Source organism: Coloeus monedula (assembly GCF_965178545.1).
Source record: "Coloeus monedula genome assembly, chromosome: 29".
NCBI classification, from domain to species: Eukaryota; Metazoa; Chordata; class Aves; order Passeriformes; family Corvidae; genus Coloeus; species Coloeus monedula.
The window spans coordinates 2,851,864-2,877,535 of record NC_138809.1 but is presented as its reverse complement, the minus strand read 5'-3'; the positions used below and the strand labels follow the sequence as shown (position 1 = coordinate 2,877,535).

Sequence of the window (25,672 nt, the reverse complement as noted above, 5' to 3'; positions counted from 1 at the left end):
GCCACCTGCGCTCCCCCGGGTCTCTCCAGGGGCGGCGGTGGTGTTATCCATAAAACCTTGGGAGAATCCATGAAACCTCGGGAGCAACCGGGGTCGTGTCCTGGTGGCTGTCCTGGAGCCCTTCCCTGAAGGAAAAAGGGATGGAGGGGGGGTGGGGGTGAGGGAATCGGGATTTCCCTGGGATGCTCCTGCTCCTCTCCCGGGAATTCCAGCCCCTTTCTCCCATTCCCACATGCCGGTGGTGGCACAAGTGAGGGGATCCCGAGGGAGCCCCGCTATTCCCATCGGGATCAGGCTCATCCCGGCTCCGGCTGATCCCTGTCCCATCCCGCAGGCACCTGGCCCCGCTCTTCGACAACCCCAAGCTGGACAAGGAGCTCCGGGCCATGCTGAGGGAGAAATTCCCGGAATTCTGCAGCTCCCCCTCGCCCCCCATCGAAGGTAGGGAATGGGGGCTCGTGGCCGATCCTCTGGTGGGAGTTTTCCCTGGAATTCCCTCCGGCAGCGGTGGCTGGATGGGTCGGACAAGGCTCCAGGGTTGGGAACGGTGGGATTTAGGGAATTATGGCTGCTCTGCCAAGCTCCGGAGCTTTCCCGGGATCCTTTCCCGGGGCTGTTTTTTGGGAGAGGCCTCAGGCGGCTGCTCCGTGTGCTCCCAGTGAAAATCGAGGAGCCGGTTCCCATGGAGATGGAGAACCACCTGGAGAAGGATGACGGTTGCTATGACAACGCCGAGGCCGCCTTCAGCGACGACGAGGAGGAGCTGAACAGCAAAGGTGAGGGAGCTCCCGGAATTCCCGGAATTCCCCACGGACAGCAGAATTCCCGGCTGTAAACACGATTCCCTCCAAAGCCCAGAGTTGATCCCGCTGGGAGATCCCGATTTTCCTCCTGCAGGGAGGGTGTGGAGGAGCTGATTCCCACATCCAGCGTGGCTGGATCCGGGTCGGGATCCGTGCCCAAAGGGTTCCTTCCCTTTCCTGGCCGTTCCCGGGAACTCAGAGGGCTTTTTCCAGCCTCACATCCCAACTGGGCTCACCCAAATTCCCGCTCTGGAGCTGTTCCCGGCCTCGCTGCTCGGATCCCTGTGGGATTCCCGCCGTGCCAGGGCGTTTTCCCAGCACTGGGAAGTGACCTCAGGCTCGGGATGGGGCAAAGGATTTCACAGCAGCCCCAGAATCCCAATCCCAAATTAGAGACACCTTGGGAATGTTGAAGGGTCAGGTTTGGGAAGGGGACTGAGCGGGGCCCTCGATCCTGGACATTCCCAACGTTTGGGAGACGTTGCCCTGGACACGGCTCCAAGGGAGGAGGAGGAGGAGGAAAATCCCTCATCCCGGCGGGGTTTTCCTGGTTTCAGGGAAGAAGAGGGAGTTCAGGTTCCATCCCATCAAGGAATCCATCGTGGAGGAGCCTGTGGACATCACCCCGTTCCTGGAGCAGCTGGACGAGTCCCTGAGGGACAAAGTGCTGCAGCTGCAGAAGGGCAGGTGGGGCCCGTCATTCCCGTCATTCCCGTTATTCCCATTGCCGTGGATCCTTCCCAGAGCTCCCACAGCCCCGTGGGTTGTCCCCCACTGAGAGGGAATTCCTGCAGGAAAAGGGCTTGGGAAGAAGGAGCTGGTGGAATTCCTGGGAGCTGCAGGAGTGGGGACAGAGAGGGGAAAAGGCTCCGAGTTCCCTGCTCCGGTGTGGGATTGAGGAGGGAATGGGAATTCTGTGGGATTGAGGAAGGAGCAGGGATATCTGGGGTGGAGGAAGGAACGGGAATTCTGTGGGATTGAGGAGGGAGTAGGAATTCTATAGGATGGAGGAAGGAGCAGGGATATCTGGGATTGAGGAGGGAGCAGGAATTCTGTGGGATTGAGGAAGGAGCAGGGATATCTGGGATTGAGGAAAGAACAGGGATATCTGCAATGGAGGAGGGAATGGGAATTCTTCGGGATTGAGGAAGGAACAGGAATTCTGTGGAATTGAGGAAGGAGCAGGAATTCTGTGGGATTGAGGAGGGAGCAGGAATTCTATGGGATTGAGAAGGGAGCAGGAATTCTTTGGGATTGAGGAGGGAATGGGAATTCTATGGGATGGAGGAAGGAACAGGGATATCTGGGATTGAGGAGGGAGCAGGAATTCTTTGGGATTGAGGAAGGAGCAGGAATTCTGTGGGATTGAGGAGGGAGCAGGAATTCAATGGGATTGAGGAGGGAATGGGAATTCTATGGGATGGAGGAAGGAACAGGGATATCTGGGATTGAGGAGGGAGCAGGAATTCTGTGGAATTGAGGAAGGAGCAGGAATTCTGTGGGATTGAGGAGGGAGCAGGAATTCTATGGGATTGAGGAAGGAACAGGAATTCTGTGGGATTGAGGAGGGAATGGGAATTCAATGGGATGGAGGAAGGAACAGGAATTCTGTGGGATTGAGGAGGGAATGGGAATTCTGTGGGATGGAGGAAGGAACAGGAATTCTGTGGGATTGAGGAGGGAGCAGGAATTCTATGGGATGGAGGAAGGAACAGGGATATCTGGGATTGAGGAGGGAGCAGGAATTCTTTGGGATTGAGGAAGGAACGGGAATTCTGTGGGATTGAGGAGGGAATGGGAATTCAATGGGATGGAGGAAGGAACAGGAATTCTGTGGGATTGAGGAGGGAATGGGAATTCAATGGGATGGAGGAAGGAACGGGAATTCTGTGGGATTGAGGAGGGAGCAGGAATTCTATGGGATGGAGGAAGGAACAGGGATATCTGGGATGGAGGAGGGAGCAGGAATTCTGTGGGATTGAGGAAGGAGCAGGGATATCTGGGATTGAGGAAAGAACAGGGATATCTGCAATGGAGGAGGGAATGGGAATTCTTCGGGATTGAGGAAGGAGCAGGAATTCTGTGGAATTGAGGAAGGAGCAGGAATTCTGTGGGATTGAGGAGGGAGCAGGAATTCTATGGGATTGAGAAGGGAGCAGGAATTCTTTGGGATTGAGGAGGGAATGGGAATTCTATGGGATGGAGGAAGGAACGGGGATATCTGGGATTGAGGAGGGAGCAGGAATTCTATGGGATTGAGGAAGGAGCAGGAATTCTGTGGGATTGAGGAGGGAGCAGGAATTCAATGGGATTGAGGAGGGAATGGGAATTCTATGGGATGGAGGAAGGAACAGGGATATCTGGGATTGAGGAGGGAGCAGGAATTCTGTGGAATTGAGGAAGGAGCAGGAATTCTGTGGGATTGAGGAGGGAGCAGGAATTCTATGGGATTGAGGAAGGAACAGGAATTCTGTGGGATTGAGGAGGGAATGGGAATTCAATGGGATGGAGGAAGGAACAGGAATTCTGTGGGATTGAGGAGGGAATGGGAATTCTGTGGGATGGAGGAAGGAACAGGAATTCTGTGGGATTGAGGAGGGAATGGGAATTCTGTGGGATGGAGGAAGGAACAGGGATATCTGGGATTGAGGAGGGAGCAGGAATTCTATGGGATGGAGGAAGGAACAGGGATATCTGGGATTGAGGAGGGAGCAGGAATTCTTTGGGATTGAGGAAGGAACGGGAATTCTGTGGGATTGAGAAGGGAGCAGGGATATCTCCGAGTGTTCTCCAGCCTCGCCTCCACCCTCGATTCCCAGCTCCCTTGGAATTCCCTCCGTCCGAGGGAGCTCCTGCCCCTCAGTGATTCCATGGAATTTCTGGCTCTTAAGCGCCCTCAATATCCCGATTTAACCATGGAACGTGTCCCGAGCCCCCCGAATTCCCGATCCCTGCTCTCCCGGATAACCGGGATTTCCCGTCCCCGTTGTGCCGCAGCGACACGGAGGCGCAGTGCGAGGTCATGCAGGAGATCGTGGATCAGGTCCTGGAGGTAACGGAGCCGGGAGCAGCCGGGATCCAGCCCGGGCTGGGGATCTGGGATCACCTCTGTCCCACCGGGAGTGGGGACACGGGAGCCTGGGGACGCTCGGATCCCTTTGGGATCCGTTGGGAGCCTGGGCTGCTCCATCCATGGATCCGTCCCTGCTCCCGGTGCATGAATGTCCCCAGCAGAGATCTGGGATCGGTGGGAATGATCTGGGATCGCTGGGAGCGATCTGGGATCACTGGGAGCGACCTGGGATTGCTGGGAATGATCTGGGATCACTGGGAGCGATCTGGGATCGGTGGGAGTGATCTGGGATCGGTGGGAGTGATCTGGGATCTCTGGGAGCAATCTGGGATCACTGGGAGCGATCTGGGATTGCTGGGAGCCATCTGGGATCACTGGGAGCGATCTGGGATTGTTGGGAGTGATCTGGGATTGCTGGGAGCAATCTGGGATTGCTGGGAGCCATCTGGGATCACTGGGAATGATCTGGGATTGCTGGGAGTGATCTGGGATTGGTGGGAATGATCTGGGATCAGTGGGAGCGATCTGGGATTGGTGGGAGCGATCTGGGATTGGTGGGAATGATCTGGGATCAGTGGGAGCGATCTGGGATTGGTGGGAGCGATCTGGGATTGGTGGGAATGATCTGGGAATGATCTGGGATCACCGGGAGTGATCTGAGATCACTGGGAATGATCTGGGATTGCTGGGAGCGATCTGGGAATGATCTGGGATTGCTGGGAGCAGTCTGGGATTGCTGGGAATGATCTGGGATTGCTGGGACTGATTGGGATTGGTGGCAGAGATCTGGGAATGATTTGGGCTCCCTGGCAGAGATCTGGGATTGTTCTCAAGATCCTGGGATCCCCGGCAGTGGTTTGGGATCCCCGGCAGTGATTTGGGATCCCCAGTGCTGGAAAAGGCCCCGGAGCAGCCTGGGATCCGTTCCCGTGTCCCTTCCCTGTGCCGGGCAGGCTCCGAGCTCCTCCGTGCCCCTCCCATCCCTTCTCCCGTCCCTTTTCCAGGAGGATTTCGACTCGGAGCAGCTCTCGGTGCTCGCGTCCTGCCTGCAGGAGCTGTTCAAGGCTCACTTCCGCGGGGAGGTTCTGCCGGAGGAGATCACGGAGGAGTAAGGGCTCGGAATCTCCTCCTCTCCCGCCGGGATCTGGGCTTTTCCCAGGGAAATATTCCCGGTTTTGGATGTGGCTTCCCTGGGAAGCTCCTCTGCTGGGCTCAGCCTTTCTCCAGGGTTTCCTTGGAGCCGGAGCTGCTGCAGGATATTCCTGCCCCCCCAGCAGCCAGCGGGATCCAGGGTGGGATCCAGGGCTTATCCCGAGCCTTTCCTGGGAAAACCCGGAGCGTGGGCGCCCCAGGAGCTCAGAGTGTCCGTCTGTCCCGCAGGTCCCTGGAGGAGTCCGTGGGGAAGCCCCTTTACCTGATATTCCGGTACGTCCCTTCCCAAATCCTTGGGAATTCCGGCCTCTTTTGCTCAATCCCGCACATCCCAGCGCTGATCCCAAAATCCCAAGCAGTTTCTCGCTTCCCTCTGCCCTACTTTTCGTGGGAAACGAGGGGTTTCTGTGGAATTTTGGGGAGCGGGAGGTGTCCGTCCCCGTCATCCCGCTGACATTCCCGCCGTTATCCCGGCGGCATTCCCGCTCTTCCCAAGGAACCTGTGCCAGATGCAGGAGGACAACAGCGGCTTCTCCCTGCTGCTGGACCTGCTCTCCGAGCTCTACCAGAAGCAGCCCAAGATCGGCTACCACCTGCTCTACTACCTGCGGGCCAGGTGAGCCCCGGGGCCACGCCCTCGCCCCCGGGTACCGCCCTCAGCTGGGCCACGCCCTCCTGCGACTCCTCCTTCTCACCTGGGCACCTCCATCTCACCTGGATCCCATCCTCACCTGAGCCCCTCCCTCCTGTGACTCCTCCCTCTCACCTGGGCACCTCCATCTCACCTGGATCCCACCCTCACCTGAGCCACCCCCTCCTGCAACTCCTCCCTCTCGCCTGGGTCTTGCCCTCACCTGGGCACCTCCCTCCTGTGACTCCTCCCTCTCACCTGGGCACTTCCTTCTCACCTGGGCACCTCCATCTCACCTGGATCCCATCCTCACCTGAGCCCCTCCCTCCTGTGACTCCTCCCTCTCACCTGGGCACCTCCATCTCACCTGGATCCCATCCTCACCTGAGCCACCCCCTCCTGTGACTCCTCACCTGGGCCATGCCCTCACCTGGGCACCTCCATCTCACCTGGATCCCACCCTCACCTGGGCCCCTCCCTCCTCCAACTCCTCCCTCTCGCCTGGGTCTTGCCCTCACCTGGGCACCTCCCTCCTGTGACTCCTCCCTCTCACCTGGGCACTTCCTTCTCACCTGGGCACCTCCATCTCACCTGGATCCCATCCTCACCTGGGTCCCTCCCTCCTGCAACTTCTCCCTCTCACCTGGGCATCTCCATCTCACCTGGGCCATGCCCTCACCTGGATCCCATCCTCACCTGGGTCCCTCCCTCCTGCAACTTCTCCCTCTCACCTGGGCATCTCCATCTCACCTGGGCATTTCCTTCTCACCTGGATCCCATCCTCACCTGAGCCACACCCTCCTGTGACTCCTCCCTCTCACCTGGGCCATGCCCTGACCTGGCACCTCCATCTCACCTGGATCCCATCCTCACCTGGGCACCTCCCTCCTGTGACTCCTCCCTCTCACCTGGGCATCTCCATCTCACCTGGGCACTTCCTTCTCACCTGGATCCCACCCTCACCTGGGCCCCTCCCTCCTGCAACTCTTCCCTCTCGCCTGGGTCTTGCCCTGACCTGGGCATCTCCTTCTCACCTGGGCACCTCCCTCTCACCTGGGCACTTCTCCTCCCACCTCCTCTCACCTGCACGTGTCCCTCCCCTCCACTCCCCTCCCCTGCCTGACCCTGTGGGTGCCCTGGCTCAGATGTGCCATGCACCAGCTGTGTGCCAGCTGTGTGCCAGCTGTGCCAGGCGTGCGCTGGGTGCCAGCTGTGCCAGCTGTGCCAGCTGTGCCCGGTGCCAGCTGCGCTGTGTCCCCAGCAAGGCGGCGCTGGGCAGGATGGGGCTGTACGAGTCGTTCGCCCAGGCCACGCAGCTCGGGGAGCTGCACACGTGCCTGATGATGGACATGAAGGCGTGCCAGGAGGACGACGTGCGGCTGCTCTGCTTCCTCACGCCCTCCATCTACACCGAGGTGAGAGCCCCACGTGTGCCCAGATGTGCCCAGATGTGCCCGGGGGCTGTCCGCACCGAGGTGAGAGCCCCAGGTGTGCCCAGGTGTGCCCGGGGTCCTGCACCGGGGATCCCTGAGTCCCTGGCATGGATGTGCCCCAAATCCCATCCTGGGTGTGCCCCAAATCCCATCCCGGGTGTGTCCTAATCTCCATCCCGGGTGTGTCCCGAGCTCCATTCCCGGTTTGTCCCGAGCTCCATTCCCGGTTTGTCCCGAGCTCCATTCCCGGTGTATCCCGAGCTCCATTCCGGGTGTGTCCCGAGCTCCATTCCCGGTGTGTCCCGAGCCCCATTCCCGGTGTGCCCCGAGCTCCATCCCGGGTGTTTCCCGAGCTCCATCCCGGGTGTGTCCCGAGCCCCATTCCCGGTGTGTCCCGAGCTCCATTCCCGGTGTGTCCCGAGCTCCATTCCCGGTGTGTCCCGAGCTCCATCCCGGTGTGTCCCGAGCTCCATCCCGGGTGTTTCCCGAGCCCCATTCCCGGTGTGTCCCGAGCTCCATCCCGGGTGTTTCCCGAGCCCCATTCCCGGGTGTTTCCCGAGCCCCATTCCCGGGTGTGTCCCGAGCCCCATTCCCGGTGTATCCCGAGCTCCATCCTGGGTGCACCACAGCGGAGAAGCCATGAATCCCAAAACCTCTCTCTGTGCGTGCTCGCTTCCCATTCCCAGGAGGAAGGAGCTGGCCCTGCTCCTCCTTCATGCCTGGATCAGCTGGAACAGCTCTGCCCCGTTCCTAAGGAGGGAATTCTGTGGGAATGGGGCACAGCCTGGCAAGGGAGGAAACCTCGCATCCATGGAAAGTGCAGCTGGATCCCTCCCTGTCCTTGGGATCCATCCCAGGGCGGGGTCAGCCTGTTCCCCACGGTGACCCCGAATCCCGGGATCGGCACATCCCGCTCCCTCGGAGCTGCCGTTCCCGGCTGCCGCCGCCGTTCCCGACCCTTGGCTCCCTCGGGTGATGGATTTCGTGTTTCCGTGCGAGGCCCTGGAATGGGGAGCAGAGCCAGAGGGAAAACAGGGAATTCCAGGGGCCCCGGGCTGGCTGACGGCTGCCCCCCGCTGTCGGAGCTGCTGTGCTGGGCCCTCAGGAGCTTTTCCGTGGGGATTGGAGCTTTTCCATGGGGATCAGAGCTTTTCCGTGGGGATCAGAGTTTTGGGAGACCTCTCCCCTGTGTCCTTCCCTGAATCCCCCTGGATTTTGTTCCTCCCCAGTTCCCGGACGAGACCCTGCGGAGCGGGGAGCTGCTGAACATGATCGTGGCCGTCATCGACTCCTTCCAGGTGCGGGGGGATCCGGCTGGGAGCGGTTCCTTCCCGACCCTTCTGCACCATTCCCGGCAGACTTAACCCCAAAACGAGCCATCCGTGGGCTCCAATTCCTTAATCCCGGCCGGAGCGAGCCCCGAAAGCTCCGGGGCTCTCCTGCAGTGTCCAAAGGTTGATCCCAAGCTGCTGCTGCTTCCAAGGGATCTCCTGGAGAGCGATTTCCTGGGCAATCAATGCTAATTATCCCTAATGAGCCCCCTGCCCTGGAACCCCGCTGGTTCTGCCCGGCCTGGCCGCAGGCTCGGACGCTCCTGGCAGGAATTTTTCCCGCTCCAGAGTTGCCATGAGAACCCAAAAATAGCCACGGGGGGGGGGGGCGCGGGGGCACCTCTGGAATGCCGGGGGCACCTCTGGAATGCCGCCGGCTCCGGGGTTGTGCGTCTGGAGCGGGGTCTGCAGCGGGATGTGCCGATAACCCCTGGCCCCGCAGCATTCCCGGGAATCCTGCCCTTCCCGGGCCGGGAATGCTGCGCCAGCGGGTTTTCCTTGGGGTGGGAGGCGGGGGCGGGGGAGGTCTGAGCCAGGATGTGCCGAAATCCAAAGGGTCGGTGCTTCCCGGAGCGTTTTCCTTCCCCTCCCTCCTGCCGTTCCTTGGGGCCTTCCTGGGCTTCTCCAAGAGCTTCCCTGTGGGGCTCTGGGGGGGCTGGATCCAGAGGATCCCGTGAGATCCAGAGGAGCAGGGATCCAGAGGATCCAGGGCACGAGGAGCAGGGATCCAGGGATTGAAGAGCTGGAAAGAAGGAGGATGAAGAGCTGGGATCCAGGGGATGAAGAGGAGCAGGGAGGAAGGAGAACCAGAAGCAGGGATCCAGAGGATCCAGAGGATGAGGAGTAGGGATCCAGAGGAGCAGGGAGGAAGGAGGACCAGAAGCAGGGATCCAGAGGATCCAGAGGATGAGGAGTAGGGATCCAGAGGAGCAGGGAAAAGGAGGACAAGGAGCAGGGATCCAGAGGATCCAGAGGATGAGGAGTAGGGATCCAGAGGAGCAGGGAGGAAGGAGAACCAGGAGCAGGGATCCAGAGGATGAGGAGTAGGGATCCAGAGGAGCAGGGAGGAAGGAGGACCAGGAGCAGGGATCCAGAGGATCCAGAGGATGAGGAGTAGGGATCCAGAGGAGCAGGAAGGAAGGAGAACCAGAAGCAGGGATCCAGAGGATCCAGGGGAGCAGGGAAAAGGAGGATGAGAGCCGGAGTGGGCTCTGTGTGTGGGGAGCCCCCCCAGCTCCCATCCCAGGGATCCCAGGGATGCTCCTGGTGCCTTTCCTGCCGGATCCCACCCCCCTGACCCCGTTCCCTGTTCTCCCCCAGCTCCAGGAGCTCGTGTGCCACGTGATGATGGGAAACCTCGTCATGTTCCGCAAGGATTCCGTGCTCAACATCCTCAGTGAGCGCCGTTCCCGGGAATTGGGCACCGCGATTCCTGGGCTGCCCCCTTCTCCCTGCCCCAAACCCCGGCCTGGCCCTTCCCAGCTGTTTCCAGAGGGGGATCCCTGGATCTGCCCATCCCGTGGTATCCCGAGGGCTGGATTTCCTGCGGGCATTAAAGGCTCACGGCCCCAAGCCGGATTGTGGGGTTTATCCCCGTGCCCGCTGCGCTCCCGTGCTTCCACCGCCTGGGATTCCCGGGAGCTCCCGCGGTGCCAGGCAGGGAATGAGCCCGGAAAATCCCAAAATCGGCCCCAGCTCCGCGGCCTCTCCGTGGGGTCTCTCAGTGTTCCCAGAGCAAATCCCGCTCTCCCTGATCCAGCTTTGGGATAAGCCCGTTAATTAGGGAGCCTCGTTAACTCTGTCCCCGCAGCCCTTTCCCGGGACAGGGCTCCGTCCCCATTTCCAGTGCCCCGAGGGATAGGGGGGACCCCGGGCAGGTTTGGGGGTGCCCAGAGCTTGGCAAGGGGCTGAGACAGATCCCTGTTATCCCCATTGGCCCTGTCCTCCATCCCTGTTACCCTTGTTGTTCCCGTTATTCCGGTTATCCTTGTTGTCCCCCTTGGCCCTCTTGTCATCTCTCTTGTCCTTGTTCCCCATCCCCGTTCCCCATCCCCGTTCTCCATCCCCGTTCCCCATCCCCGTTCTCCATCCCTGTTATCCTCCTGGTCCCCGCTGTCCCCATTATCCATCCCCCTTCATCCTGTTTGTCCCCACTGTCCCTGTTACCCTCGTTATCCCTGTTCCCCATCCCTGTTATCCACCCCCTTTATTCCATTTGCCCCCGCTGTCCCTGTTATCCCCGTTATCCCCATTCCCCATCCCCGTTATCCCGTGTGTCCCCACTGTCCCTGTTATCCTGGTTATCCCTGTTCCCCATCCCCGTTATCCACCCCCATTAACCCGTTTGTCCCCCCTGTCCCCGCTGTCCCTGTTATCCCTGTTATCCCTGTTATCCCTGTTATCCCTGTTATCCCTGTTATCCCTGTTATCCCTGTTGTCCCCACTGTCCCTGTTGTCCCTGTTGTCCCCACTGTCCCCGTTATCCCCTTTCCCCATCCCCGTTCCCCACCCCCGTTATCCCATTTGCCCCCCCGTCCCTGTTATCCCTGTTATCCCTGTTATCCCTGTTCCCCATCCCCGTTCCCTGTGCCCATTCCCTGTCCCCATTCCCTGTCCCCGTTCCCCATCCCCGTTATCCCCCTGGTCCCCGCTGTCCCTGTTGTTCCTGTTATCCCTGTTGCCCCATTATCCACACCCGTTATCCCGTGTGTCCCCACTGTCCCTGTTATCCCTGTTATCCCTGTTCCCCATCCCCATTATCCACCCCCATTATCCTGTTTGTCCCCGCTGTCCCTGTTATCCCCGTTATCCCCGTTCTCCACCCCCATTATCCCGGTTGTCCCCACTGTCCCTGTTATCCCTGTTATCCCCGTTCTCCATCCCTGTTATCCCCCTGGTCCCCGTTGTCCCTGTTATCCCTGTTGCCCCATTATCCACCCCCTTTATCCCGGTTGTCCCCACTGTCCCTGTTATCCCTGTTATCCCTGTTCCCCATCCCCATTATCCACCCCCGTTATCCTGTTTGTCCCCACTGTCCCTGTTAACCCGGTTATCCCCGTTCCCTGTCCCCATTCCCCGTCCCCATTCCCCATCCCTGTTATCCACCCGTTATCCCATTTGCCCCTGCTGTCCCTGTTATCCCCATTCCCCATCCCCGTTATCCATCCCTGTTCTCCACCCCCATTATCCCATTTGCCCCCGCTGTCCCTGTTATCCCCGTTATCCCGGTTATCCCCGTTCCCCACCCCCGTTATCCTGATTGTCCCCACTGTCCCGGTTATCCCCGTTATCCCCCTTCTCCATCCCCATTATCCCATTTGCCCCCGCTGTCCCTGTTATCCCCGTTATCCCCGTTATCCCCGTTCCCCACCCCCGTTATCCCCCTGGTCCCCGCTGTCCCTGTTGCCCCATTATCCACCCCCGTTATCCCGGTTGTCCCCGCTGTTCCCATCCCCACTCCGCGCTCCCATCCCAGTTCAGAGCCTGGACTGGGAGACCTTTGAGCAGTACTGCACCTGGCAGCTCTTCCTGGCGCACAACATCCCGCTGGAGACCATCATCCCCATCCTGCAGCACCTCAAGTACAAGGGTGAGCGGCATTCCCGACGGGGACATTCCCAATGGGAACATTCCCGATGGGGGGGAATATTCCCAGCCCCGCTCAGCCTCTCCTTCCCCCCTTCCAGAGCATCCCGAGGCCCTGTCCTGCCTCCTGCTGCAGCTCCGCAGGGAAAAGTGAGTGCTGGGAGTGGGGGGGGACCCTGGGAATGTCCCCGTGGGAATGGGGATGTGCTGGGATTCTGGGAACCCCTGGCGGTGCCTTGGAATCCTGGATTTGGGGGGCTGGGGGGGGGCACTGAGGGGGTCTAGAGGGGTTCTGGAATGGTCTGGGGGGCACTGATGAGGTTTGTTGGGCCCACCAGGACTGTCCCTGTGTCCCCATGGGAGCTGGGATGTACTGGGGTGCACTGGGATGTGCTGGGATGCGCTGGGATGTGCTGGGATGTACTGGGATGTACTGGGGTGCGCTGGGATGTACTGGGATGTACTGGGATGTGCTGGGATGTGCTGGGATGCACTGGGATGTGCTGGGGTGTGCTGGGATGCACTGGGATGTACTGGGGTGCGCTGGGATGTGCTGGGATGCGCTGGGATGTACTGGGATGCGCTGGGATGCGCTGGGATGCGCTGGGATGTGCTGGGATGCGCTGGGATGCGCTGGGATGTGCTGGGATGTGCTGGGATGCGCTGGGATGCGCTGGGATGCACTGGGATGCGCTGGGATGTACTGGGGTGTGCTGGGATGTGCTGGGATGTACTGGGGTGCGCTGGGATGCGCTGGGATGTACTGGGATGTGCTGGGATGTGCTGGGATGTACTGGGGTGCGCTGGGATGCACTGGGATGTACTGGGGTGCGCTGGGATGCGCTGGGATGTGCTGGGATGCGCTGGGATGTACTGGGATGCGCTGGGATGTACTGGGGTGCGCTGGGATGTGCTGGGATGCGCTGGGATGCACTGGGATGCGCTGGGATGTACTGGGGTGTGCTGGGATGTGCTGGGATGTGCTGGGATGTGCTGGGATGTGCTGGGATGCGCTGGGATGTGCTGGGATGTACTGGGGTGCGCTGGGATGCGCTGGGATGTACTGGGATGTACTGGGATGTACTGGGATGTGCTGGGATGTGCTGGGATGCACTGGGATGTGCTGGGGTGTGCTGGGATGCACTGGGATGTACTGGGGTGCGCTGGGATGTGCTGGGATGCGCTGGGATGTGCTGGGATGCGCTGGGATGTGCTGGGATGTGCTGGGATGCGCTGGGATGCGCTGGGATGCGCTGGGATGCACTGGGATGCGCTGGGATGTACTGGGGTGTGCTGGGATGTGCTGGGATGTACTGGGGTGCGCTGGGATGCGCTGGGATGTACTGGGATGTGCTGGGATGTGCTGGGATGTACTGGGGTGCGCTGGGATGCACTGGGATGTACTGGGGTGCGCTGGGATGTGCTGGGATGCGCTGGGATGCGCTGGGATGTGCTGGGATGCGCTGGGATGTACTGGGATGTACTGGGGTGCACTGGGATGTGCTGGGGTGCGCTGGGATGTGCTGGGATGCACTGGGGTGCGCTGGGATGTACTGGGATGTGCTGGGTGCACTGGGATGTACTGGGATGTGCTGGGATGTGCTGGGTGCACTGGGATGTACTGGGGTGCGCTGGGATGTACTGGGATGCGCTGGGATCGCTGGGATGCACTGGGATGTGCTGGGATGTACTGGGGTGTGCTGGGATACCGGGGCAGTGCCTGGAATCCCAGATGGGGGCAACTCCGGAGGGCACCGAGGGGGATTCTCGCGCCGTTCCCAAATTCCAGGGGGGTTCTCATTCCCCATTCCCGGGGGATTCTCCCTCCATTCCCCATTCCAGGGGGATTCTCATTCCCTGGGGGGTTCTTCTGCCCTTCCTCATTCCCAGGGGATTCTCCCTCCATTCCCCATTCCCAGGGGATTCTCCCGCCATTCCCAAATTCCAGGGTGGGGTTCTCCCACCATTCCTGGGGGATTCTCATTCCCCATTCCCGGGGGGGTTCTCCTCCCACCATTCCCCATTCCAGGGAGATTCTCGTTCCCCATTCCCAGGGGGGTTCTCCCACCATTCCCAAATTCCCGGGGTGTTCTCCCACTATTCCCAAATTCCAGGGAGATTCTCATTCCCCATTCCAGGGGGGGATTCTCCCGCCATTCCCCATTCCAGGGAGATTCTCATTCCCAAATTCCCACTGGGATTCTCCCACTATTCCTAAATTCCAGGGGGATTCTCATTCCCCATTCCCAGTGGGATTCTCCCGCCATTCCCCATCCCCAGGGGGATTCTCATTCCCCATTCCCAGTGGGATTCTCCCGCCCTTCCCCATTCCAGGGGGATTCTCCCGCCATTCCCCATTCCAGGGGGATTCTCATTCCCCATTCCAGGGGGGGATTCTCCAGCCATTCCCAAATTCCAGGGGGATTCTCATTCCCCATTCCAGGGGGATTCTCCCCCCCTTCCCCATTCCAGAGGGATTCTCATTCCCCATCCCCAGGGGGATTCTCATTCCCCATTCCTGGGGGATTCTCATTCCCCATTCCAGGGGGATTCTCCCCCCCTTCCCCATTCCAGGGGGATTCTCATTCCCCATTCCAGGGGGATTCTCATTCCCCATCCCCAGGGGGATTCTCATTCCCCATTCCCAGGGGGATTCTCATTCCCCATTCCCAGGGGATTCTCATTCCCCATTCCAGGGGGATTCTCCCCCCCTTCCCCATTCCAGGGGGATTCTCATTCCCCATTCCCAGTGGGATTCTCCCGCCCCTTCCCCATTCCCGCTTTCCCGCAGGCCCAGCGAGGAGATGGTGAAGATGGTGCTGAGCCGGCCGTGCCACCCCGAGGACCAGTTCACCACCAGCATCCTGCGGCACTGGGGGCTGCGCCACGACGACCTCCTGGGCGAGCACATCAAGGCCCTGCTCATCAAGAACAACAGCCTGCCCCGCAAGCGCCAGAGGTCGGCAATTCCCTCCCTGCTTCCCAGCAATTCCCACCCGGGCTCCTCCCCCGTTTCTGGGGGGCTCATCCCCAGTTTTTTGGAGGTCTCGTCCCCGTTTTTGGGGGGTTTATCTCCATTATTTGGGTCTCGTCCCCATTTTTGGAGGTTTTATCCTCATTTTTTGGGTCTCATCCCCATTTTTCGGAGGTCTCGTCCCCGTTTTTGGAGGTTTTATCCCCATTATTTGGGTCTCATCCCCATTTTTTGGAGGTCTCGTCCCCATTTTTGGGTGTCTTATCCCCATTATTTGGGTCTCATCCTCATTTTTGGGTCTCGTCCCCATTTTTGGAGGTTTTATCCCCATTTTTTGGATCTCATCCCCATTTTTTGAAGGTCTCGTCCCCGTTTTTGGAGGGTTTATCCCCATTATTTGGGTCTCATCCTATTTTTTGGGGGTTTTATCCCCATTTTTTGGAGGTTTTATTCCCATTTTTGGGGTCTCATTCCCATTTTTGGGGGGTTTATCCCCATTATTTGGGTCTCATCCTCATTTTTGGGGTCTCGTCCCCATTTTTGGAGGTTTTATCCCCATTTTCTGGGTCTTATCCCCATTTTTTGGAGGTCTCGTCCCCATTTTTGGGGGGTTTATCCCCATTTTTTGGAGGTTTTATTCCCATTTTTGGGGTCTCATCCCATTTTTGGAGGGTTTATCCCCATTATTTGGGTCTCATCCTCATTTTTGGGGTCTCATCCCCATTTTTGGGTGTCTTATCCCCATTATTTGGGTCTCATCCTCATTTTTGGGGTCCTGTCCCCGTTTTTGGGGGTTTATCCCCATTATTTGGGTCTCATCCTCATTTTTGGGGTCTCATCCCCATTTTTTGGGGGTCTCATTCCCATTTTTGGGGGGTTTATCCCCATTTGTTGGAGGTTTTATCCCCATTGTGTGGGGTCTCGTCCCCGTTTTTGGGGGTTTTATCCCCATTATTTGGGTCTCATCCTCATTTTTGGGGTCTCATTCCCATTTTTGGGGGTTTTATCCCCATTATTTGGGTTTCATCCTCATTTTTGGGGTCTTGTCCCCATTTTTGGGGGTTTTATCCCCATTAGTTGGGTCTCATCCCCATTTTTTGGGGGTTTTATCCCCATTTTTTTGGGGGTCTCATTCCCATTTTTGGGATCTCATCCCCATTTTTGGGTGTCTCATCCCCGTTTTTGGGGTCTCATCCCCATTTTTACGATCCCATCCCCATTTTTGGGTCTCTCATCCCCATTTTTAGGTGTCTCATCCCCATTTTTGGCATCCCATCCCCATTTTTCCATCTCTCATCCCCATTTTTGGCACCCCATCCCCATTTTTCCATCTCTCACCCCCATTTTTGGCACTTTCACCCCCATTTCTGGGACTCTCATCCCCATTTTCTGACATCCCGACCCCGTTCCTCGCCATCCCTGACACCTCCTCTGCCCCGCAGCCTGCGCAGCTCCAGCAGCAAACTGGCCCAGCTGACCCTGGAGCAGATCCTGGAGCACCTGGACAACCTCCGCCTCAACCTGACCAACACCAAACAGAACTGTGGGTGCCGAGGGGCCGCTCCGGGATCTGGGATCGGGGCTGTTTTCCCCATTCCCGCCTCATTCCCGCCTCATTCCCGCAGTTTTCAGCCAGACCCCGATCCTGCAGGCGCTGCAGCACGTCCAGGCCAGCTGTGACGAGGCCCACAAAATGAAGTGAGAGTCGTCCCCCCCCCCCCTCTTCCTCTCCGCCTCTCTTCCCCTTCTGGAGACCCCAAAACCTCACTGACCTCCTTCCCCCAATCCTCTCCAGGTTCTCCGACCTCTTCTCGCTGGCCGAGGAATACGAGGATTCCTCCAGCAAACCCCCCAAGAGCCGCCGGAAAGCCACGGCCCTGTCGAGCCCCCGCAGCCGCAAGAACGCGGCGCAGCCCCCCAACAACGAGGAGGAGTCGGGGTCCAGCAGCGCCTCGGTGAGAGCCCCCCCCGAGCCCCCCCCGAGCCCTGAGAGACCCCTGAGAGCCCCCTGAGAGCCCCCTGAGCCCTGAGAGCCTCCTGAGAGCCCCCTGAGCCCTGAGAGCCCCCTGAGAGCCCCCCTGAGCCCTGAGAGCCCTGAGAGCCTCCTGAGAGAGCCCTGAGAGCCCCCCTGAGAACCCCCTGAGAGCCCCCTGAGAGCCCCCTGAGCCCTGAGAGCCTCCTGAGAGCCCCCCCGAGCCCTGAGAGCCCCCTGAGAGGCCCCTGAGAGCTCTGAGTGCCCCCCTGAGAGCCCCCTGAGCCCTGAGAGCCCCCCCTGAGCCCTGAGAGCCCCCTGAGAGCCCCCCCGAGCCCTGAGAGCCCCCTGAGAGCCCCCTGAGAGCCCCCTGAGCCCTGAGAGCCCCCTGAGAGCCCCCCCGAGCCCTGAGAGCCCCCTGAGAGCCCCCCCGAGCCCTGAGAGCCCCCTGAGAGGCCCCTGAGAGCTCTGAGTGCCCCCCTGAGAGCCCCCTGAGCCCTGAGAGCCCCCCCTGAGCCCTGAGAGCCCCCTGAGAGCCCCCTGAGAGCTCTGAGTGCCCCCCTGAGAGCCCTGAGAGCCCCCTGAGAGCCCCCTGAGCCCTGAGAGCCCCCCCTGAGAGCCCCCCGAGCCCTGAGAGCCCCCTGAACCCTGAGAGCCCCCCCGAGCCCTGAGAGACCCCCCTGAGAACCCCCTGAGAGCCCCCTGAGAGACCCCCTGAGAGCCCCCCCTGAGAGCCCCCCCCGAGCCCTGAGAGCCCCCCCGAGAACCCCCTGAGAGCCCCCTGAGCCCTGAGAGCCCCCTGAGAGCCCCCTGAGAGCCCCCTGAGCCCTGAGAGCCCCCTGAGAGCCCCCTGAGAGCTCTGAGTACCCCCCTGAGAGCCCTGAGAGCCCCCTGAGCCCTGAGAGCCCCCCCGAGAGCCCCCTGAGAGCCCCCCCCGAGCCCTGAGAGCCCCCCCGAGACCCCCCCCGGGCTCCCCAAAACCCCGCTGACCCCCTGTCCCTGCAGGAGGAAGAGGACACCAAACCCAAACCGGCCAAGAGGAAAAGGAAAGGCTCCTCGGCCGTGGGCTCGGACAGTGACTGAGGGCCAGGACCCCCCCCCCCCCCCAATACCCTCTCCCCCACCCCCCAAAATGGGGACCCCCACGGGAGCTCCCCCAAGCCGGTGCCGGCAAATCCCCGGCATCGGTGACCCCTCCCCTTCTCAGCCATGTGGGGAGGGGTCGCGGTGTCCCCCCCCTCCGCCCCCCCCCCGCTGTGGGTGGGGTCCCCCCGAGGTGACGGGGGAGGGGAGGGGAGGGGGGGACACCCCCAGCCCCCATTTTCCCATAGAAATGTAAATAAAGGGTGGAACCCGATCGCTGCTCCAGGATGATTTGGGGAGGGGAGGGGGAGGGGGGGGGGGTCCTGCCTCCCCGAGAAAGCGGCCCCGACCCCCCCCCTCCCCGCCCCCGAAGCCCCCTGGGGGTCCTTGGAGGGGGTGGGGGGGATTTGGGGGGTCCTGGCCCCAACCCCGCGGCTCCCTCAGCGTTTTTAAGCGTTTTTAAGGAAAGCAGCAATAAAAACCTTCCTGTTTTTTACCAAACGGCCCCGATTTGTGCCGGGGGCGGGGGGACCGAAGCCGTGTCCCCCCCCCGCCTCCCTCCCTCCCCCGTTCCCGGTGTGGCCCGGCCGGGGCACGTGGCTCCCCCGGGACGGTGGCACTGCCAGACCCCCCCGGGACACGGGAATCTGGGACAGGGAGGGAGCGGGAGGGGAGGCCACGGACGGGGACGGGGAGGGGGGACACGGAGAGGGGACAGGGCAGGGGCGGGGGGGGCACCGCGGGGCGGGGGTAGAGGAGGGGCTGGGGACAGGGGCGACGTGAGGGGGGGACAGGGGTGACTGGGGGGGGGACATAGGGGGACACAGGGGCGATGTGGGGGGACAGGGGCGGCGTGGGAGGGACAGGGGGGACGTGGGGGGACACAGGGGCGGCGTGGGAGGGACATGGGGGGACGGGGGCGGCGTGGGAGGGACAGGGGGGACAGGGGTGACTGGGGGGGGGGACGGGGGGACATGGGGGGGACATGGGGGGACATGGGGGGACAGAAGTGGCGTGGGAGGGACAGGGGGGAAGTGGGGGGACATGGGGGACGTCGGGGGACAGGGGTGGCGTGGGGGGGCCGTGGCGGGGCTTGGCAGAGGGTGGGGGGGGGGACACGGGGGGCGTGGCCAAAGTGGGCGCGGCCGGAGGGGGGCGTGGCCAAGGTGGGCGTGTCCGCCCCGCCCCGTCGAGGCGGGCGCGGGCCATGGCGCTGGCGGCGGCGCTGGGGGCGCTGGGTCTGGGGGCTCTGGGGCTCCTGGGGGGGCTCCTGGGGGGGCTCCTGGGGGGGCCGCTGGCTCTGGGGGCTCTGGGGGCGCTGCTGGCGCTGCAGCGGCGGCTGCGGCCGCACCTCTGGGCCGACCTGGCGTTCGCTCTGCGGGCGCTGCGGTGCCGGCGGCGGGCGCGGCGGGGCCCCGGGGGGAGCGTGGCCTCCCGGTTCCTGCGCGCGGCCCGGGCGGCCCCGGCGCGGCCGTTCCTGCGGGGCCGGGCGGGCGCGGAGCCGCTCGGGCGGGCGGCGCGGAGCGTGGCGCGGGTGGCGAACGCGCTGCGGGCGCTGCGGGCCCCGCCGCGGCCCGGGGACACCGTGGGGCTGCTGGTGGGCAACGAGCCCCGCTTCGTGTGGGGCTGGTTCGGGCTGGCGGCGCTCGGGGCCCGCCCGGCGTTCCTGGGCACGGCGCTGCGCCCCGCGGGGCTCCGGCACTGCCTGCGCGGCTGCGGGGCGCGGGCGCTGCTGGTGGCGGACGGTGAGAGCGGGGGGGGACACCGGGGGGACACCGGGAGGGGAGCGGGGAATGCGGGAGGAAAGGGCCGAGGGGAACCGGGAAGCTTTCGGGGGGTAACGGGGGGGACACCGAGGGGAACGCGAGGGGACCGGGGAAACGGGGCCGACCGGGGGGGTTAATGGGGAGCGCGGAGTGGGAACATCCCGGGCTGTAACGGGGACAGAGGTGGGACCGGGGCCGGGGGATGAGAGGACCGGGAGCTGGAGTGGGATCAGGGGGATAATGAGGAACGCGGTGGGAGCGAGGGGGACAAGGGGTGGGTGGCACGCGGGGCACCGGGGGTGGATGGCGAGGACCGGGGCCAGCGGGGTGGTCCCCACACGGTGCTGTGCCCCCAGACCTGTTCGGGTCGGTGGAGCCGCTGCTGCCCAGCCTGCGGGAGGACGGGGTGGCCGTGTGGGTGCTGGGAGCGGGGCCGTACCCGCCCGGCGTCGTGGCGCTGCAGGAGCTGCTGGACGCGGCCTCCGAGGAGCTGGAGCCCGAGGACGTGTGGGAGCCCGAGGACATGAACGACACCTGCCTCTACATCTTCACCTCGGGCACCACCGGTGGGGCCGGGGCCAGGGCCGGGGGCTTCTGGGTGAGCGTGGGGGACTCAGCTCCGTTCTCCCCTTCCAGGGCTCCCCAAAGCCGCCCGCGTGTCCCACCTCAAATCCATCATGTGCCTGAGCTTCTACGAGCTGGTGGGAGCCTCCAGCCGGGACGTCGTGTACCTGGCACTGCCCCTCTACCACATGGCCGGGTCCCTCCTGGGCATCATCGGCTGCATCGGCATCGGTGAGCGGGGCCGGGGCCCTTGGGGGGGGAGGGGGTCCGGGGATGTTTCGGGGGCTGATCCCCCCTCTCTGTCCCGCAGGGGCCACGTGCGTGCTGAAGGAGAAGTTCTCCGCCAGCCAGTTCTGGGACGACTGCCGCGCCGAGGGCGTCACCGTCTTCCAGTACATCGGGGAGCTGTGCCGGTACCTGGTGAACCAGCCCCAGGTCAGGGCAGGGCGCTGGGGAAAGGGGGTCCCGGGGGGGCACCCCCGGAGCTGACGGTGGCCCCGCAGCGCCCCGGGGAGCGGCAGCACGGGCTGAGGCTGGCGGTGGGCAGCGGCCTCCGCCCCGACGTCTGGCGGAGCTTCCAGCAGCGCTTCGGGCCCGTGCGCATCGTGGAGACCTACGGGATGAGCGAGGGCAACGTCACCCTCTTCAACTACACCGGGACCCCGGGGGCCGTGGGGCGCTGCAGCTTCATCTACAAGGTTTGGGGACCGGGAGGGGGGGGGTCTGTGCCCCAAACACCCCCAAACGCCCACCCTGGGCGCTGACCCCTGCCCGGCCTCTCTCCCCAGCTCTTCTCGCCCTTTGAGGTCATTCGTTACGACGTCGTGGCCGGAGCACCGGAACGGGACGAGGCCGGACGCTGCATCCGCGCCCGGACGGGTGAGCAGCGGGCACGGGGTGGCTCCCGGGGGGGTGCCCGGGGTGCCCCCGTCACCGTCCCCACCCCCGCAGGTGAGACGGGGCTGCTGATCGCCCCCGTGACCCCCCGGAGCCCCTTCCTGGGCTACGCCGGCAGTCGGGAGCTGTCGGAGCAGAAGCTGCTCCGCGGGGTCTTCGCCGAGGGGGACGAGTTCTTCAACACCGGGGACCTGGTGGAGCAGGACGAGGAACAGTTCGTGCGGTTCCGGGACCGCACCGGGGACACCTTCAGGTGCCAGAGCCCCCCCCCAGCATGGGGGGCACCCCTCAGCCCCAGCCTGGCCTGAGGGAACAGCGCGGGACCCCCAGCCCCCCTCCCTGCATCGCCGGGGGGGCTCGGCCCCATTAAATGTTCAGGGGAGACTCGTCCCCGTTAAACATTTGGGGGGGGTCTCACCCCCGTCCCCTCCCAGGTGGAAAGGCGAGAACGTGGCCACCACGGAAGTGGCCGAGGCGCTGCTGGCCCACGAGTCCCTGCAGGAAGCCACCGTTTACGGTGTCACCGTCCCAGGTACCGCCGCCCCCGGCACCGCCTCCCGGGGCCCCCCCCTCACGCCCCGCGGTGCCCCCCAAGTGTCCCCTCGCCCGCAGGCCACGAGGGCCGTGCCGGGATGGCCGCGCTCGTTCTGCGGCCCGGCCGCTCCCTGGACGGTCCCGGCCTCTACCGGCACCTGGAGCAGCTCCTGCCGCCCTACGCGCGGCCCCGCTTCCTCCGCCTGCAGGTACCGGGGGCTCCGGGGGTCCCGGGGGCTGCGAGGGGGTGTCCGGGGAGGGAGCCGGGGGGGATCCGGGGGTGCTTGGGGGTGTCCAGGGAGGGTCCAGGGGTCCTGGGTGGTGCTCGGGGGTGTCGGGGGGGGCGTCCGGGGGAGGTCCGGGGGTCCCGGGTGGTGCTCGGGGGTGTCCGGGGGGGGGGGGTGGTGCGGGAGGGATTCGGGGGTGCTCGGGGGTGTCTGAGGGGTGCTCGGGCGTGTCCGGAGGGTGCTCGGGGGTGTCCAGGGGGGGTCCGGGGGGTGTTCGGGGATGTCCAGGGGGGGTCCGGGGGTGTCCGGTGCGGATCCGGGAGGGATCCGGGTGGGGTCCGGGGAGGATCCGGGGATGCTCGGGGGTGTCCGGGGAGGGTCCGGGGGTGTCCGGGGGGGTGCTCGGGGGTGTCCGGGGAGGGTCCGGGGGTGTCCGGGGGGTGCTCGGGGGTGTCCGGGGGGTGTCCGGGGGTGCTCGGGGGTGTCCGGGGAGGGTCCGGGGGGTGTCCGGGGGGTGCTCGGGGGTGTCCGGGGGGTGTCCGGGGGTGTCCGGGGGGTGCTCGGGGGTGTCCGGGGAGGGTCCGGTGGGTGTCCGGGGGTGTCCGGTGGGTGTCCGGGGGTGCTCGGGGGTGTCCGGGGAGGGTCCGGGGGGTGTCCGGGGGGGTGCTCGGGGGTGTCCGGGGGGTGTCCGGGGGTGTCCGATGGGTGTCCGGGGGTGCTCGGGGGTGTCCGGGGAGGGTCCGGGGGTGTCCGGTGGGTGTCCGGGGGTGTCCGTGGTGGGTCCCCAACGGTGCCGCTGCCCCCAGGAGCGGCTGGAGATGACGGAGACGTTCAAGCAGCAGAAGGTGCGGCTGGCGCGGGACGGCTGCGACCCCGCACGCGTGGCGGGGCCGCTCTTCGTGCTGGACGAGGCCGCCCGAGCGTTCGTCCCGCTGGACCCCGAGCGCTGGGAGCGGCTCCGGGACGGGCGGATCCGCATCTGACCCGCCCGGGGGTCCCCAGGAGCCGGGGGAGTCCCGGAGCCCGGGGGGTCCCGGAGCCGGGGGGTCCTGGAGCGCCCCGTGTCCGTACCAGCCCCAGCAGTGGCAGCGGCGGGGGTCCCGTGTCCATTTCAGGGCTCCCCGTGTCCATTTCGGGGGTCCCCGTGTCCATTTTGGGGCTCCCTGTGTCCATTTCAGGGCTCCCCGTGTCCATTCGGGGGTCCCCGTGTCCATTTCGGGGGTCCCGTGTCCATTTTAGGGCTCCCCGTGTCCATTTTAGGGCTCCCTGTGTCCATTTCGGGGGTCCCGTGTCCATTTTAGGGCTCCCCGTGTCCATTTTAGGGCTCCCCGTGTCCATTTCGGGGGTCCCGTGTCCATTTCAGGGCTCCCTGTGTCCATTTCGGGGGTCCCGTGTCCATTTCGGGGCTCCCCGTGTCCATTTCAGGGCTCCCCGTGTCCATTTCGGGGCTCCCCGTGTCCATTTTAGGGCTCCCCGTGTCCATTTCGGGGCTCCCCGTGTCCATTCGGGGGTCCCCGTGTCCATTTTGGGAGTCCCCGTGTCCATTTTGGGCTCCCCGTGTCCATTTCGGGGGTCCCCGTGTCCATTTTGGGGCTCCCGTGTCCATTTCGGGGCTCCCTGTGTCCATTTCGGGGCTCCCCGTGTCCATTTTGGGGCTCCCGTGTCCATTTCGGGGCTCCCCGTGTCCATTTTGGGGCTCCCCGTGTCCATTTCGGGGCTCCCTGTGTCCATTTCGGGGCTCCCCGTGTCCATTTTGGGGCTCCCGTGTCCATTTCGGGGCTCCCTGTGTCCATTTTGGGCTCCCCGTGTCCATTTCAGGGCTCCCCGTGTCCATTTTAGGGCTCCCCGTGTCCATTTGGGGGTCCCGTGTCCATTTTAGGGCTCCCCGTGTCCATTTCGGGGGTCCCGTGTCCATTTCAGGGCTCCCTGTGTCCATTTCGGGGGTCCCGTGTCCATTTTAGGGCTCCCCGTGTCCATTTCGGGGCTCCCCGTGTCCATTTTAGGGCTCCCCGTGTCCATTTCGGGGCTCCCCGTGTCCATTCGGGGGTCCCCGTGTCCATTTTGGGAGTCCCCGTGTCCATTTAGGGCTCCCCGTGTCCATTTCGGGGGTCCTGTGTCCATTTTGGGGCTCCCGTGTCCATTTCAGGGCTCCCCGTGTCCATTTCGGGGGTCCCGTGTCCATTTTAGGGCTCCCCGTGTCCATTTCAGGGCTCCCTGTGTCCATTTCGGGGCTCCCCGTGTCCATTTTGGGGGTCCCCGTGTCCATTCGGGGGTCCCCGTGTCCATTTGGGGGTCCCGTGTCCATTTTAGGGCTCCCCGTGTCCATCTTGGGGGTCCCGTGTCCATTTTGGGGGTCCCCTTGCCCACCCCGTGCCCCCCGTGACCCCCACGGGTGTCCTGAGAGTCCCCAGGTGTGTCCTGGGGGGTTCCCTCGTGTCCATCTGGGGGGGCTTGGGGGGGTCCCCAAATCCATCCCGGGGGTCCCCAAATCCATCCCAGAGGGTCCCCAAATCCATCCCGGGGGTCCCCACGTGCGTCCTCAGGGGTCCCCGTGTCCATCCTGTCCCCCCCGATGTCCTCCGGTGCCCCCCACCTCCATCCCTGTCCCCCTCCCCCTCCGGGGGCTCTTTTTACCCAAAAAATCCCCATTTTGGGGTGGTTTTTTTAGGCAAATAAAACTCGTTTTGTAGCAAATCTCGTCCTTGGCACCCCCAAATCCGGGACGGGGACCCCAAAGCCGCCGTCCCGGAGGGGGAAAAGGGGATCCCCACCTGGATTTGGGGGCCCCTCCCCCAATTTCCCAGCCCGACGAGCGATTCCATCCCAAGGAAATCACGATTGCAAAGTTTTAATTAATTTTATTTTTGAAGCCTTTCTCCAAAAATTTGGGGGGGGAGGGGTCCTCAGCTCCCCTCCCCCCCTTTTCCATCAGGCCCGAGCTCAAAGCCGATGGAAAAGGGGGAAAATCCGGGGAAAACGCCTGGAATTTGTGCAAAAAGCCCCAATTCCACCCCCCGCCCCCAGCCCGAGGCAGAAATTGGGTGGAAAACGGGGCAAATCGGGGCTGAAATGGTCCAAAGCAGGAGCGAAATGCCCGAAATTTGGCCGGAAAGATGGAAAAGGGAATTGAAATCCTGGAGATGGGGCTGAAATCCTGGGAATGGGGATGGAATCCACGGATTTGGGGCTGGATCCAGGAGCTGCGGGGGAAGATCCGGCAAATCGGGGCTGAAATCCCCGAAATCGGCGGCGGAATCCTCGAAATTTGGCCCGAATCCAGAAGAAATTCCGTAAATTGGGATGGGAATTCCGGAGCGGGGCTCGGAGGGGGGAATTGGGCAGGAAAACCCTGGAAAGCGGGACCGAAACGCCACAAATCGGCCTCAAATTGGGCCTAAAGCTTTGGATTTTTTTCCTGAAACCCAAATTTGGGCTGAAAACGTGGAATTTCGGGCTAAAATGCTGGGATTTTGGGCTGAAATCCTGGAATTTTGGGCTGAAATAGTGGAATTTTGTGCTGAAACCCTGGAATTTTGTGCTGAAATTGTGGAATTTTGTGCTGAAACCCTGGAATTTCGTGCTGAAATCCTTAATTATGGGCTGAAATACTGGAATTTTGGCTGAAATGCTGGAATTTGGGGCTGAAA

The 25,672-nt window shown here is 62.9% G+C and overlaps 2 protein-coding genes across 2 annotated transcripts in view; both read left to right on the top strand.

Moving 5' to 3' along the window:
• The window catches only part of INTS3 (integrator complex subunit 3), a 44,067-nt gene extending 25,578 nt beyond the window's left edge, over window positions 1-18,489 (top strand). Inside the window, exons 15-31 of the mRNA XM_082298817.1 lie at window positions 335-441; window positions 660-776; window positions 1,361-1,490; window positions 3,801-3,855; window positions 4,881-4,984; window positions 5,257-5,301; window positions 5,525-5,644; window positions 6,921-7,074; window positions 8,322-8,390; window positions 9,744-9,819; window positions 11,899-12,012; window positions 12,110-12,158; window positions 14,800-14,967; window positions 16,425-16,525; window positions 16,608-16,680; window positions 16,778-16,937; window positions 17,960-18,489. Coding sequence (XP_082154943.1) covers window positions 335-441; window positions 660-776; window positions 1,361-1,490; window positions 3,801-3,855; window positions 4,881-4,984; window positions 5,257-5,301; window positions 5,525-5,644; window positions 6,921-7,074; window positions 8,322-8,390; window positions 9,744-9,819; window positions 11,899-12,012; window positions 12,110-12,158; window positions 14,800-14,967; window positions 16,425-16,525; window positions 16,608-16,680; window positions 16,778-16,937; window positions 17,960-18,037 — 1,720 coding nt within the window. The 3' untranslated portion in view covers window positions 18,038-18,489. The remainder of the gene's footprint in view (window positions 1-334; window positions 442-659; window positions 777-1,360; window positions 1,491-3,800; window positions 3,856-4,880; window positions 4,985-5,256; window positions 5,302-5,524; window positions 5,645-6,920; window positions 7,075-8,321; window positions 8,391-9,743; window positions 9,820-11,898; window positions 12,013-12,109; window positions 12,159-14,799; window positions 14,968-16,424; window positions 16,526-16,607; window positions 16,681-16,777; window positions 16,938-17,959) is intronic.
• Window positions 18,490-19,244: 755 nt separating this feature from the next.
• Window positions 19,245-23,111, top strand: SLC27A3 (solute carrier family 27 member 3; the record flags this gene model as incomplete). The annotated part of the gene is made up of 10 exons (XM_082298620.1): window positions 19,245-19,782; window positions 20,160-20,369; window positions 20,440-20,598; window positions 20,678-20,802; window positions 20,871-21,065; window positions 21,156-21,246; window positions 21,319-21,517; window positions 21,699-21,796; window positions 21,877-22,007; window positions 22,832-23,111. 10 exons carry the CDS (start codon window positions 19,245-19,247, stop codon window positions 23,006-23,008), a joined length of 1,923 nt encoding a protein of 640 aa, XP_082154746.1. The 3' UTR covers window positions 23,009-23,111.
• Between the last annotated feature and the right edge of the window lie 2,561 nt (window positions 23,112-25,672).